The 16,247-nt window shown below is 35.4% G+C and overlaps 1 protein-coding gene across 34 annotated transcripts in view; it reads left to right on the forward strand.

Moving 5' to 3' along the window:
- CDC42BPA (CDC42 binding protein kinase alpha) overlaps positions 1-16,247 on the forward strand; it is a 327,482-nt gene that overhangs the window by 199,282 nt on the left and 111,953 nt on the right. For 25 of the 34 annotated variants that reach the window (XM_017966458.4, XM_078356686.1, XM_078356692.1 and 22 more), the window contains 2 exons: positions 4,289-4,531; positions 4,779-4,889. In XM_017966458.4, the coding sequence (XP_017821947.3) occupies positions 4,289-4,531; positions 4,779-4,889 (354 nt within the window). The remainder of the gene's footprint in view (positions 1-4,288; positions 4,532-4,778; positions 4,890-16,247) is intronic. The other 9 variants (XM_078356690.1, XM_008985312.5, XM_078356687.1 and 6 more) reach the window with 1 other exon arrangement.

Below are 16,247 nucleotides of genomic sequence, written 5' to 3' on the forward strand. Positions count from 1 at the left end.
CCTGCTCCATCAAAGGAAGCCCCCTTGGTCCAGGCTCCTACTCTCTGCCACCCCACCTTGGAATGTAAACACATTACCTCCAGAAGGGATATCTCTTAGTTTTCTCACTACTAAATCAATTATAAGTTACTTTTGAAGACTTTGATTTAGCCCAGGTTTCAGTAAAATTTGTTCAGAAGGTACCAACTGCAAAAACATGAAAGTTACCTAGAACCTCAGTACAGTGTTGATTAGAAATGGTAATAGCAGGCATCCCCATCTTGTTCCCCAATTTTGAAGAAATTGCCTCTGATATTTCACCACTAACAATGTTTGCTGGAAGTTTTTAATAAATAATTTTTGTCAGGTTAAAGAAGTTAACTTCTGTTTCTATTTTGTTAATAGCTTTTTATTTAGACTGGGTATTGACTTTATTAAATGTGCCCTTCTGTGCTCTATTGATACGATTATATGATTCTTGTCCTTTAGTAAGTTGGTGTGGTGAACTGCATTGGTAGACTTTTTCTAATATTAAGCCACTATTACATTTCTGGGTTAAGCCCAAATTTCACGTGTATTTTAAATAATATCGTGATAGTATAGATAACATTTATGTAGCAAATATCTGTTTTAATAGCACTGTTCTAAGTGCTTTACATATATTAGATTATTTAATCTCCAGCACAGCCCCATGAGTTAGGTGGTATTATTATTATTCTCATTTTATGAATGGTGAGACGAAGCACAGAGAAGTTACTTCTCTTGCCAAAGGTCATAGAAATAGAAAGTGGTGGAGCTAGATTTTCAGCACAAGGAGTTTAGCTCCAGACTTCATGCATATCTACTTTATATATCACTGGAACTGATTACTAATGTTGAAAAAGGATTTTCACGTTTGTTTTTATGAATGAGATTGGTGTGTTAGTTTTTTCCTCTTTTCTTGATATTCAGATTATACTGGTCTCATAGAGTTGAATTTTCTTTTTCTCACAGACCAATGAGTTATTTATAAGTATCTTTTAAATTTTTCAATGTATGGAGTTTTATCTTTTTTGTTGACTTCTAGCTTAGTTGCAGTGTCACTACAGAACTTGCTCTACCTGGTGTTGGTTCTTTGAAATCTACTGAGACTTGCTTCATGACCTAGCCTGTTCCATTTTTAACATTCCATTAAAACATTCAGTATGTGCTCTTGCAAATAGTGTGTGTTTTAATTTAGAGAGCAAGCTTCTGTATATGAAGCTTGTTAATTGAGCTTTCAGAGTTTCTTTATATTCACTATTTTTATTGCATACTTGGTTTATCTATTAATGATGAAGAAATTGAAATTTTTCATTATAGTGATGTTTGTCAATTTTTCTCTGAAGTTCTAACAGTTTCTTTTTAATACTTTTGAGACTATCTTATAGAACGCACAAAAGTTCAGGATATTATATCTTCTCAGGGTATTGAATTTTGTTATGTAGTGATATTTCTTATCCTTAATAATATATTTTCTATTGAAGTCTAGATTTCATTTCTTAATCTGATACAATGGCCTTTAATTGGTGATTATTAACGTATCTCAATGTGTTTTTACTATCTTATTTTTTGTTTTCTGTTTGTCATGATTTTTGCATGCTGGTTTTTTTTTTTTTTTTTTTTTTTTTTTTTTTAAAGATAGGGTTTCACCATGTTGGTCAGGCTGGTCTTGAACTCCCAGCCTCAGGTGAGCCACCATGCCTGGCCAAATGCCGTTTTTTATCTCCTTTCTTCCCTCTCAGAAGATTTTTGTTTGTTTGTTTGTTTTGTTTTGTTTTTGAGACGGAGTCTAACACTCGGTCAGGTTAGAGTGCAGTGACGCAATCTCAGCTCACTGCAAACTCCACCTCCCGGGTTCAAGCAATTATCCTGCCTCAGCCTCCCAAGTAGCTGGAATTACAGGTGCCTGCCACCATGTTCAGCTAATTTTTGTATTTTTAGTAGAGATGAGGTTTCACTATTTTGGTCAGGCTGGTCTCGAACTCCTGACCTCAGGATCAACCTGCCTCAGTTTCCCAGAATGCTGGGATTACAAGCATGAGCCACTGCATCAGGCCTTTTATTTGTTTATTTTTTTTGAGACAGTTTTGCTCTTGTTGCCCAAGCTGGAGTGCAATGGCGTGGTCACAGCTCACTGCAACCTCCACCTCCATCGTTCAAGTGATTCTTGTGCCTCAGCCTCCCAAGTAGCTGGGATTACAGGCGCCCACCACCACACTCTTTTTGTTTGCAAAATCATTTCTTTCTTCTTCACTGATACTTCTTCTTGTTGTTATTGTTGATGACATTTTACTTTACCCTCCTTCTAGTCTTTTGGTGGTTACTCTTGACTTCTACCATGTGTATTAACCACATTTAAATTAAATACCTTAAACTATTTCCCACAAACAATTTAAGGACATTTAATTCTAGATTGAGTATCCCTTATCTGGAATGCTTGAGACCAGCGTTTGGATTTTTGATTATTTGCATTGTACCAGTTGAGTATTTCGAACCTGAAAATCTAAAATCTTGAAATGCTCCAGTGAGCATTTCCTTTGAACATCATGTTGGTACTCAAAACGTTTTAAATTTTGAAACATTTTGGATTCCAAATTTTTGGAGAAGTAATAGTCAACCTGTATTACCTCTTCACAACTTTATGTGTTGTTATTGATCAGTATTTTAGCTGTCTGTTTTGTTTACTTTACAAAGTTAACATTTTTATAGTAAATCTTATATATACATTTGTTTACATTCACATTTATATTAACCAATTGATTAGCTGTTCATTTCTCTTGCTTTAGACCTCTAAAATCATTTCTCTTTTTCCTGAAATAAAGCTTTACTGGTTCCTTTAGTCCAGATCTGATTATGGTAAGCTCTGTCAGTTTTTGTTTATATGAAGCCTCAGACTTGAAGAGTAATTTTTTGGGTATATAATTTTCATTATCCTCTCATCTCTTTGAAAGCATTTTACCCTATTTCTGTTGTTGTTAATTCTCCAGTTTCTGTTCTTTAGTCTATTGTTCCCCCTCCCTGGCTTACTTGAGGATTGGGAATAGGTGATTTGTCTTTTTTTCCCTTTGATTTCTTTACAGTCTTTTATTTCTCTTTGATGTTACCCAGTATCATTTTTTGAACATTTCTGGTTTGGGTTTTTTAAAATTTTTTTTCTGATTCATAAATGTAGAACTTCCTGTGGTGATGGATGCATGTCTTAATTTTAACACTTATATTTTTTCATTTCTTTTCCTTTTTTTTTTTTTTGAGGTGGGATCTCACTGTATTGCCCAGGCTAGAGTGCAACAGAGTGATCTCAGCTCACTGTGGCCTCAGCCTCGCAGGCTCAAAAATTTACATTGTTAATTTTTGTAGAGATGAGATCTCACTGTGTCGCCTAGGCTGATCCTCAGCTCAAGCAGTCCTCCTGCTTTAGCCTCCCAAAGGGCTGGATTATAGATAAGAGCCACTGTGCCCAACCTTATGTTTTCTATTTCTAAATGTCCCATACAGTTCTTCTATAAATCTGCTTGGTCATTTTTAATAGTATCATGTCATTTTTTTCATTTTTATTATTTCCTCTTTTATTCCCTTAAACATTTCATATGTAGCAATTTGTTGTCAATATCTAATGATTTTAACACCGAGATACCTTTGATGCTTATGTTTATTGTTTCTGTTTTGATTGTGGTGCTTTGTTCTTTTAAGTATTTTGGAATCTGTGGTTGTGAGCTCATTCTTGTTTGTTCTTAATATATGAAAACTTCAGATTTCATTGCAGTTCTTTCCCCCAAAGAAAGTTTGTATTACCATTTAGTGGGAGGCAGGTAGTTGTACTGCCCTGAGTCCACTTATAGCTCTTCTCTAAGTTTCTCACTTTAATCAGGGAGTCTCCAGTTTAGTTTCTGTTTCCTTGCTTCTGGTTTGAGGCTTAGCCTCCATGTCAAGGGCAACACTTGTTTTTAATGGAAAAGAAAAACAACAACTCACAAATATTTATTAAATTTATAAGTATTTATTTCGACCATCATATTTTTATTCCTATACGTTTTCCTCATTTGTGGAAATGAAGGTACTATAAGGTTAAATCTGCAGCTCCCTTGCATTTACTGTATTAGCATAAAGAATTGAGACTATAACAGGACACCATGCTGTTAATATCTGTACAGAAGTAGTTTATTTCTTTTAATTTGTCCTAAGGTGAATAAATTTGGCTCTTCTTGACTTAATAATAACTATTCTGATGGCCAAATTTGGTCTGTCCATTGCGGAATTGGTAACTTATATTCTTTTTACAAAACTGTAGGAACTAGTCCAGGCTAGTGAGCGATTAAAAAACCAATCCAAAGAGCTGAAAGACGCACACTGTCAGAGGAAACTGGCCATGCAGGAATTCATGGAGATCAATGAGCGGCTAACAGAATTGCACACCCAAAAACAGAAACTTGCTCGCCATGTCCGAGATAAGGAAGAAGAGGTGGATCTGGTGATGCAAAAAGTTGAAAGCTTAAGGCAAGAACTGCGCAGAACAGAAAGAGCCAAAAAAGAGGTTAGTAGTCAGGCAAATTTTGTAGTACCCGTGGGATAGTGATTAAAGCTGCTTTTTGAGACTAGTGATATCATATATAATTTTTATTTAATATTTTTTGAAGTTATTTTTATAGTTTGTTAATGTTAATATGGATTTAAACATTTGAATTATTGTCCTGTTACAAGGTAAATTCCCATTGGCATTAATGTTTTGTTTGGAAAAAAATTATAACCATGAAATATGCTTTTTTCATTCTGTTTTAAAGCTGGAAGTTCATACAGAAGCTCTAGCTGCGGAAGTATCTAAAGACAGGAAACTACGTGAACAGAGTGAGCACTATTCTAAGCAACTGGAAAATGAATTGGAGGGACTGAAGGTATCTTTTGGCTTCACATTTATGAAGCTTAATTTTCTTCTCTTTAGACTTGTTAGGAGTGTTAGATTATGTACCGTATTCAGTGTTCAGTGGAAGGTAACTGTTCTTCAAATCTAGTATTCATGATTCTTGTTCTTACCAGTAGGAAGCTGATACAGATTTCTTAATTAGCTGAAGAATATGGAGGACTTTGTTTAGTGGGAAATATGGATCTGTCAGGAATGAGTCAGAATGTTTATGAAGGACTGCCTACCTAAACAAGATGTACTGGTAATCTGCATGGGAGTCATGGTTAGCTATCCATACCTTCCATGTATCTTGTAAACAACTCAGGAGAAACTCAGGGGTAGCTTTGCAGACACTTGTGTTTGTTAGGATAAGATGATAACGGCCATAGTCTTAACACATCTCAGCAGAAGGTGCTTTGCAAGGGAAATCCTTGAGCCATTCTGGAGTCAGACTACCTATTCTTAAGTGCTTGCTTCACCAGTTACTAGCTGTCCACCATTGGGCAAAACATTATGGGGCTGGGTGCAGTGGCCTACACCTGTAATCCCAGCACTTTGGAAGGCCGAGATGGGCAGATCACTTGAGGTCACGAGTTTGAGACCAGCCTGACTAACACAGCGAAACCCCATTTCCACTAAAAATAAAAAATTAGCCAGGTGTCGTGGCGCACGCCCATAATCCCAGCTATTCAGGAGGCTGAGGCAGGAGAATTGCTTGAACCCGGAAGGTGGACGTTGCAGTGAGCTGAGATCACGCCATTGCATTCCAGCCTGTGCAATAAGAGCGAAACTCTGTCTTAAAACAGAAACATTTAACCTCGTTATGCTTTATTTTTCTCATCTATAAAACTATTATGTAAGGAGTACACACATAAATTTGTAAGCTGACACATTATAAGTGTTCAGTAACAGTATAATAATAGTATTATGTATATTATAGTGAGTGAATTAAGATCAAATTGACATATTTTTATAATACTGAGTAATACTGAATGTGGTGTCTGCCTTTTTTTTTTTTTTTTTTTTTTTTGACTCGAAACTTTGTCCGTCCTGTTTCCTCTGCTATACCTGTCAACCTCATTATAGGACCATGCTTAGTCTACTGTCCAATTATCCACAACATGTAAGAATCGTGCTCCTTAAAATCTGCATACTGCTATACTGCTTCTTGGAATTCTGTTAATACCTGTAGCTTAGCTCTTATTGTAATTATTTATTTGTAAATCTGTATATTTCCAGCTTAACTGTGGCCTAGCTTATTGAAAACATAGACAGATATACTGTTAACCTGGCGCTGGCAAAGGACCAGATATTTAATATTTGTTTAATAAATGTGTTAAATTAATGAATGGATCATGTGGTAGAATTGGTCAGAACTTACTTTTTATCTGACAATCAAATTTTAGTGGTTGCAAGTCAAAATCCTTTGCTGTAAACAGAAGTATAAACTCTAGATTTTATTCTTGTTTTTTGTTTTGAGAGTTAGTTTTAGTTCATCATGAATTCATAGTCTTGGTTAGCTTCACAAAGTCGGAATGTGTCTTCTGTATACACCTATCCCTCTAGAACACGATTAGTATCTAGAAGTCATTACATCACTGTCTCAGATACTTTTCAGTCAGGGCCTGCTTTGTTTCCAGCTTTATTCTAGGAGTTTTGGATACTAAGAAGCATAACATGTAAACTGGAAGAAATTTTAGGCATTATTTTTATTTGAGAAAATTGAGGCTCAGAAGAGTTAAATATATTATAGTCATAAGTGATAGAGTACAGTGTAAACCCAGGTTTTATTTCATTGCCTTGTTTTATCTACTAGTTCACTTTTTATTTTTTTCTACAATAAACATTACTGCATTGGAAACTCTGTATCACATGTTTACCTATTTGTCAAACACATCTCTGTGTCATTATAAATGTCAGATAATATAACACCTACCCAGTAAATAAGTTAATGCATTTAACATGTACAGGCCAGAACCTGGCATTTAGTAAAGGGTTAAACATAGTTTGGCTCTTTTAAAGATTGTAGGAATATTCACTTTATTGAGAATCCTTTTGAGAGACTTAAAGGGAAAAGTAGCCCTACAAAAAGAGACTTCAGTATCTCACGTTCAATAATGGATAGAACATATATACACAAGATCATTAAGGATGTTGAGGTCATGAACACCACTATAACCAACTGGCCCTAACAGATGCAGAGTTAGCCCTTCATATCCATGAGTTCTGCATTCGTGGATTCAACCAACCATGGATCAAAAATATTTGGTGGAAGAAAAATAGATGGGTGCGTTTATACTGAACATGTACAGATGATTTTTCTTGTCATTATTCCAAATGTAAAACTACTTATATAGCATTTATATCACATTAGATATTGTATGTAAGTACAGGTTGTGTGTCACATAATGACATTTTTATCAGCCACAGACTACATTGACAATAGTGGTCCCTTAAGATTATGGTAAGAGTTGGAAAAATTCCTATCACCTGGTAACATCTTCATGATCTTGACCCTTTGTAAGCCCTATATTAATGTAGGTGTTTGCGTTTAGTTTTTAACAAAAAAGTTGCAAAAGTAAAACAAATAAAAATTTTACAAATGGAAAAAAGCGTATAGAAAATGGATATAAAGAAAGATAGCTGGGTGCAGTGGCTCACACCTGTAATACCAGCACTTTGGGAGGCCAAAGTGAGTGGATCACTTGTGGCCAGGAGTTCGAGACCAGCCTGGCCAACATGGTAAAACCTCACCTCTACTAAAAATACAAAAATTAGCCGAGTGTGGTGGTACACGTCTGTAATCCCAGCTACAATGGTGGCTGAGGCACAAGAATCACCTGGACCTGGGAGGTGGAGACTGCAGTGAGCTGAGATTGCTTCACTGTACTCCAACCTGTGTGACAGAGTGATATTCTGTCTCAAGAAGAAAGAAAAAGTTGTATTTTTTGTACAGCTGTATAATGTGTTTTTATTTAAATATTACTACAGAAGAATTCAAAAAGCTTCAAAATAGTAAATAGCTTATAAAGTTATCGTAAGCCAAGTTTATTGAATACATATAATTAAAAAAAGTAATTTTAGTGTAGCCTAAGTATACAGTGTTTATCAGGTCTCCGGTAGTGTACAATAATGTCCTAGGTCTCTACGTTCACTCACCAGTCACTAACTCACCCAGGGCAACTTCCAGTGCTATAAGTTCCATTCATAATGCTCTACATGACATACCATTTTTTATCTTTTATCCCATATTTATACATGACATACCATTTTTTATATCATATTTTTACTATAGCTTTTCTATATTTAGAGACACAGGTATTTGCTATTGTTTTATAATTACCTGTGGTATTCAGGTCAGTATCATACTGTACACGTTTGAAATCTAGGAAGGCCGGGTGCGGTAGCTCAAACCTGTAATCCTGGCACTTTGGGAGGCTGAGGTGGGTGGATCACAAGGTCAAGAGATTGAGACCATCCTGGCCAACATGGTGAAACCCTGTCTCTACTAAAAATACAAAAATTAGCTGGGCATGGTGGCGCACGCCTATAGTCCCAGCTATTTGGGAGGCTGAGGCAGGAGAATTGCTTGAATGCGGGAGGTGGAGGTTGCAGTGAGCTGAGATTGTGCCACTGCACTCCAGCCTGGCGCCTGGCGACAGAGCAAGACTCTGTCTCAAAGAAAAAAGAAAAAAAGGAAAAGAAATCTGGGAACAATAGGCTATACCCTATAGCCTATGTATGTAGTAGGCTGTACCATCTAGGTTTGTGTAAGTACAATTTATGTTCATAGAAGGACAAAATCAGCTAATAGGATGCATTTCTAAAAACATATCCCTGTTGTTAAGCAATACATAACTGTAATCTAGAGATAATTTGAAGTATATGGGAGGATGTGTGTCAGTTGTATGCAGAAACTACCATTTTATATATGAGACTTGAATCCATGGATTTTAGGTATTCAAGTGGGGTCCTGGAACCAATGCCCTATGGATACTGAGGGACAATCATGTATAGAAGTTTTTACTCAACAATAGCAAAATACACATTATTTTAAAGTACACATGGCAGATATTCCAGGATAGATTATATGTTAGACCAAAAAACATCTTAGTTAATGGAAGAAGATTGAAGTCATATGAGGTATTATCACCAACCACAATGGAATGGAACTAGAGATCAATTACAGGAAAAAAAAACTGGAATGTTAAAAATATGTATATGTGGAAATTAACACACTCTTAAGCAACCAGTAGGTCAAAGAAGAAATCACCAGGGAAATTAGAAAATACTTACATGTGAATGACAATGAAAATATAGTATGCCAGAACTTACAGGATGCCATGAAGGCAGTGCTCAAGAGAGAAATTTATAGCTGTAAATGCCTGTGTTAAAAGGAAGAACTAAAAGGGAAGAAAGTAAAAATCAGTAACCTAACTTTATACCTTAAGGTACTAGAAATAGAAGAGCAAACTGAACCCAAAAGTAGCAAAAGGAATGAAATAATAAAGATTAGCACAGCTAAATAAAGACTAGAAAATAATAGATCATTAAAAGTTAGTTGGTTAAAGGCCAATGAAATTGACAAACCTTTAATTAGACTCACCCCTTTCCAATAAAAAGAGATGAGAAATTGCAAATAACTAAAATCAGAAGTGTAAGGGAAAATTTTATTACTAACCAACAGAATACAAAAGAATTATGAAAGGAACAACTATATGCCAACAGAGTAGGTAACCTAGAGGAAATGGACAAATTCTTAGAAGAATACAGATAACCCAGTATGACTCATGGCAAAATAGAAAATCTCTGCAGACCTATAGCAAGTAAAGCCATTGAATCAGTAATCAAAAACCTTCTGACGGACCCTCCACACTCCACAACCCCACTCCAGCAGCTTGTTAAAAAAAAAGACACAACCTCCTGACAAAGTCCAGGATCATACCACTTCACTGGTGAATTGAACCAATATTTAAAGAAGAATTATTGAGAAGGCACCTGTAGTCCCAGCTACTTTGGGGGCTGAGGCAGGAGGATCACCTGAGCCTTCGGAGGTCAAGGCTGCAGTGAACCATGATTTGGCTACTGCACTCCAGCCTGGGTGACAGAGACTCTGTCTCAAAATGAAAGGTACTTGAGACTTGAACTTCAAATAAATTAACCCAAGTTGCAGGCAGCAACAACGCATAACAATCATTTGCGTTTCCATAAGTCAGCAATGAGCAATCTGTAAAGAATGTTAAGAAAGCAATTCCACTTAACAATTGCATCTAAAAGAATAAAATACCTTGGAACAAATTTAACCAACTAAAAAATGACAAAACATTGCTGACAGGAATTAAAGAAGATCTAAATAAATGGAAAGACATCTCATGTTTATGAATAGGTGGATTTGGTATTGCTAAGATGCAATACTACCTAAAGTTGTACAGCTTCAACTCAATCCATATCAAAATTCAAAGTCTTTTTGCAGAAATAAGCTGATCCTCAAATTCATATGGAATTGCAAAGGACTTGAACAGACAAAACAATCATAAAAAAGGACAAAGTTGGAGGATGCATACTTCAGAACTTACTACAAAGTTATGGTAATCAAAACAGTATGATAACTGTCATAAGGATAGACATACAGACCAATAAAATATAATTAAGAGTTCAGAAATAAATGGATCTTTCTATGACCAATTAATTTTTCACAGATATACTAAGTCCATTCAATGGGGAAAGAATAGTTTATACAGATGTATGGGAACAACTGATTATCAACCTATAAAAGAATGAAGTTGGTCACTGGCATCACACCAGTTAAACAAATTAACTCAAATTGGATCAACAGCTGAAATCTTGTAGCTGCAACTATAAACCTCTCATAAGGCCTTGGATTTGGTAATGGATTCTTAGAAATAATAAAGAAGAATTAACACCAATCCTTCTCAAACTCTTTGTAAAATAGAAGAGGAGGAAACACTTTCTAACATATTCAGTGAAGCCAGCATTACCCTGAATAACAAAGCCAGATTTTAAAAATCACAGAATTATAAACCAACATTCCTTATTACTATAAATGCATAAGTAACAAAAGGAAAAAAAGTATCAAAATAAAAATGTATGTGTATTATATTAAAGGACATTATTAAGAAAGTAAAAAGACAGCTTAAGGAATGCAAGAAAATATTTGTAAATCATTTATCTGATAGCAATTTAATATCCAGATTACATAAAAACTGCAACTCAACAACAGACACTCAATCAAAAAATGGGCAAAGGACTTGAATAGACATTTCTCCAAAGAAGATATATATATAAATGGCCAATAAGCACATTAAGATATGTTCAGCATTACTAATCACTAAAGGAATGCAAATTAAAACCAAAATGAGATACCACTTTATATGTACTAGGATAGCTAAAATTAAATAGAAAGTAGGTCTTAACAGGAAGGTAGAGAATTGGAACCCTTATATGTTGCTAATGAAAGTATAAAATAATGCAGCCACTTAAAAAAATTTTTAGTATGCTTTAAGTTCTAGGGTACATGTGCAGATCATGAAGGTTTGTTACATAGGTATACACATGCTGTGGCGGTGATATGCTGCATCCATTGCCCTGTCATCTACATTAGGTATTTCTCCTAATGCTATACCTCCCCAATTCCCCCATCCCCTGCTGTTCCTCCCCTAGCCCCCAACCCCCAGGCCTTGGTGTATGATGTTCCCCTCCCTGTGTCCATGTGTTCTCATTGTTCAACACCCACTTATGAATGAGAACTTGTGATGTTTGTTTTTCTGTTCTTGTGTCAGTTTGCTGAGAATGATGGTTTCCAGTTTCATCCATGTCCCTGCAAAGGACATGAATTCATCTTTTGAATGGCTGCATAGTATTTCATGGTGTATATGTGCCATGTTTTCTTTGTCTAGTCTATCACTGGTAGGCATTTGGGTTGGTTCCAAGTCTTTGCTATTGTGAACAGTGCCACAATAAACATGTGTGCATGTGTCTTTATAATAGAATGATTTATAATCCTTTGGGTGTATACTCAGTAATGGGATTGCTGGGTCACATGGTATTTCTATTTCTAGATCCTTGAGGAATCTCCAGACTGTCTTCCACAATGGTTGAATTAATCTACACTCCCACCAACAGTGTAAAAGCATTCCTTTTTCTCCACATCCTCTCCAGCATCTGTTGTCTCCAGATTTTTTAATGATCGCCATTCTAACTGGCATGAGATGGTATCTCAATGTGGTTTTGACTTGGGTTTCTCTAATGACCAGTGATGATGAGCATTTTTTCATATGCTTGTTGGCTGCATAAATGTCTTCTTTTGAAAAGTACCTGTTCATATCCTTTGCCCACTTTTTGACGAGGTTGTTTTTTTCTTGTAAATTTGTCTAAGTTCTTTGTAGATTCTGGATATTAGCCCTTTGTCAGATGGGTAGTTTGCAAAATATTTTTCCCATTCTGTTGGTTACTGGTTCACTTTATTGATAGTTTCTTTTGCTGTGCAGAAGCTTTTTTTTTTTTTTTGAGACGGAGTTTCGCTCTTGTTACCCAGGCTGGAGTGCAATTGTGCGATCTCGGCTCACTGCAACCTCCGCCTCCTGGGTTCAGGCAATTCTCCTGCCTCAGCCTCCCGAGTAGCTGGGATTACAGGCGCGTGCCACCATGCCTAGCTAATTTTTTGTATTTTGAGTAGAGATGGGGTTTCACCATGTTGACCAGGATGGTCTCGATCTCTTGACCTCGTGATCCACCCGCCTTGGCCTCCCAAAGTGCTGGGATTACAGGCTTGAGCCACCGCACCCGGCTGCAGAAGCTTTTGTTTAATTAGATCCCATTTGTCTATTTTGGCTTTTGTTGCCATTGCTTTTGGTGTTTTAGTCATGAAGTCTTTGCCCATGCCTGCGTCCTGAATGGTATTGCCTAGGTTTTCTTCTAGAGTTTTTATGGTGTTAGGCCTAATGTTTAACTCTTTAATCTATCTAGAGTTAATTTTTGTATAAGGTAAGGAAGGGATCCAGTTTCAGCTTTCTGCATAGGGCTAACAGTTTTCCCAACACCATTTATTAAATAGGGAATCCTTTCCCCATTGGTTGTTTTTGTCAGGTTTGTCGAAGATCAGATGGTTGTAGTTGTGTGGCATTCTTTTTGAGGCCTCTGTTATGTTCCATTGGTCTATATTTCTGTTTTGGTACAAATATTATGCTCTTTTGATTACAGAAGCCTTGTAATGTTGTTTGAAGTCAGGTAATGTGATGCCTTCAGCTTTGGTGTTTTTTTTTTTTGGCTTAGGATTGTCTTGGCTATGCAGGCTCTTTTTTGTTTCCATGTGAAATTTAAGGTGGTTTTTTCCAGTTCTGTGAAGAAGGTCGTTGGTAGCTTGATGGAGACAGCATTGAATCTGTAAATTACTTTGGACAGTATGGCCATTTTCATGATATTGATTATTCCTAACCATGAGCATGGAATGTTTTTCCATCAGTTTGTGTCCTCTCTTATTTCCTTAAGTAGTGGTTTGTAATTCTCCTTGAAGAGGTCCTTCACATCCCTTGTTAGTTGTGTACTTAGGTATTTATTCTCTTTGTAGCAATTGTGAATGGAGTTCACTCATGATGTGGCTCTCTCTGTCTATTATTCGAATGCAGCCACTTCTGAAAGCAATGCGGTGGTTCCTCAAAAAGGCAAAAACAGAAGTACCACATGATCTAGCCATTCAACTCCTAAGTATATACCCAAAATATTTGAACATAGGGACTCTAATAGATACTTTACAGCAGCATACATTGAAGTATTACTACAGTAGCCAAAAGGTGGAAACAATCCAAGTGTTTATCAAAAGATGGATAAAGAAAATATGATATATAAATACAGTGGAGTATCATTCATATATAAAAAGGAGTGAAGTTATGATACATGCTGCAATGTGGTTGACTCTCAAAATTGTGCTAAGTGAAAGAAGCCAGGCATAACAGAACATTTGCTGTATGATTTCATTATATGAATTATTTAGAATAGGCAAATTCAGGCCCAATGCAGTGGCTCATGACTGTAATCTTAGCATTCTGGGAGGCTGAGGCAGGAGGATTACTTGAGCCCAGGAGTTCAAAACCAGCCTGGGCAAAAGAGTGAGACCCTGTCTCTACAGAAAATTAAGAAATTAGCTGGGCATGGTGGTAGATGCCTGTAGTCCCTGCTACTCAGGAGGCACAGAATTTTAGGCCAGGAGGTTGAGGCTGCAGTGAGTCATGATTGTGCCACTACACTCCAGCCTGGATAACAGAGTGAGACCCTGTCTCAAGAAGAAAATAAAAAATTTGATAGCTGCAAAGTAGAATAGAGGTTACCAGGGTTTCGGTGGAGTGGGGAACAGAAATTTAATTCTTAACGGTTACATAATTTTTTGTTGGAATGATGAAACACTTTTGGAAATAAATATTGGTGGTATAATTACATTGCAGATGTAATTAATGCCATTGAATTGTAAAATGGTTAAAATGGAAAATTTTGTTGTATTTTTTTTACCGCTTAAAAACTATTAAGTATACCAAAATAATTGAATTTTGCACTTTTAAATGAGTGATTTGTATGGCATGTGAATTACATTTCAATAAAAACAATTTTTAAAGAAACATTTTAAATTGTTATATATGATGCCATGATGCGATTAGAGGTATTTTTCCCTCCAATTATGTTAGTTTGTTGGGGATGCTGTTGCAAAGTATCAAACACTGAGTGGCTTAAAACAGAAAAATGTGTTGTCTCAGTTCTGGAGGCTAGAAGTTCAAAATCAAGATATTGATAGGATTGGCTTCCAGTGGTGTGCTGGCAATCTTTGGCATTGCTTGGCTTGTAAGATACATCACCTTGGTCTCTGCTTTCATGATCACATGGAGTTCTCCCTGTGTGTCTGTGTCTAGATTTCTTCTTTTATAAGGACACAGTCTTAATAAATTAGGGATGTGCCTTATTATTTTAATTTGATTACCTCTTAAACATTCTGACATACTGGTGGTTAAAGCTTCAGCATATGAATTTGGGGGTAACACAGTTCAACCCATACACTTGTATTTTTCACTTAATAGTGTAATAAGCATTTTTATTTCATTACCAAACTGTCACAAATAAAAGTTTAATGATTTTAAATAGTTCAGGAAGAATTTTCACATACCTAGTAACATAATTCTAGTGATTATAAATACCTTAAGACCATCCACATAGCCTATTTTCTGTTGTTACCTTAAAATATTTTTTGCTGTATTATAATTGCAAAAAAACACATTAATGCATTGATTTTTCTGTATCATTTTCTTAGAACAGGCTCCTAGAAACAAAGTTAGCAATTATTTTAAGGCTAATTTATGTGATAAATCCCACAAATCTTTGCAAATATGAGAGGCCAGAAAAGTTGTAACTTTTAATTTATTGGTTTATTAGAGGATTGTTTATTAATCATATTTTCTGTTTATAAATTCTCTTTATTTGCTCATTTAATTTAGCAGTCTTAATGTTTTTCTTACTAATTCATAAAACCCTGCATAGTAAAAATTTTACTTTTTAAAGTATTTTCAGCAATGATTTAACCAATTTATCACATATCTCTTAATTTTGTTCTTGTTTCTTTTTAAAATTATAAAAGATTTGTTGGTTTTTCTCAGTGTTTCTTTTAGCACTTCAAAGGTTGGCTTGTCCTTCTCTCAAAATTTTGATAAGTATTTAATTCTGCTTTCTTTTGGATGTTTGTTGGGTTTAAAAATAATTAACTGTTTAATCTATTTGGAGTTTGTTTTGCTAGATGGTATGACATGAGATTCATTTTTATTATTTCATTGCTAGCTGGTAATTCTATTTTCATTTATTAATCATTACCTTACCCAGTGACTGAAGATGTTTCTTATATTGAATTAAATTATTTCAGAGAACAGATGTATCACAGTCATAATTTAGTAAAGTGTTATAGTATGTTCTATTATTTGAAAAGTATATTTTCCCATGCACTCCTTGGTATTTTCTTTGATATTTTTACCAGTTTATTCTTGTCCACAGAGTAGAAACATGTGGCCATGCCCTTCTATCCCCACATTTAAAAAGAACTTTCAGTTAGACTTACGTGGAAGATAACTTGAAAATAATTGAATATATATACATTTAATCTTCCCTCTTAAATATTTTGTCTTTTTCTATATTGTTTCATCTTATTTTGTGTCTTTTTTCAAGACTTTTAGGTTTTTCATATAAATCAGAGAAATTTCTCACTATTACTCTGCAGTTAACTGAAATTTTTTGTCAGGTATATTGCTTATTTTAATATCTGGAAGTATTGATTTGTGTTTATCTTACAGGCTATTGCTTT

Source organism: Callithrix jacchus, chromosome 19, assembly GCF_049354715.1.
Source record: "Callithrix jacchus isolate 240 chromosome 19, calJac240_pri, whole genome shotgun sequence".
Lineage (NCBI taxonomy): Eukaryota > Metazoa > Chordata > Mammalia > Primates > Cebidae > Callithrix > Callithrix jacchus.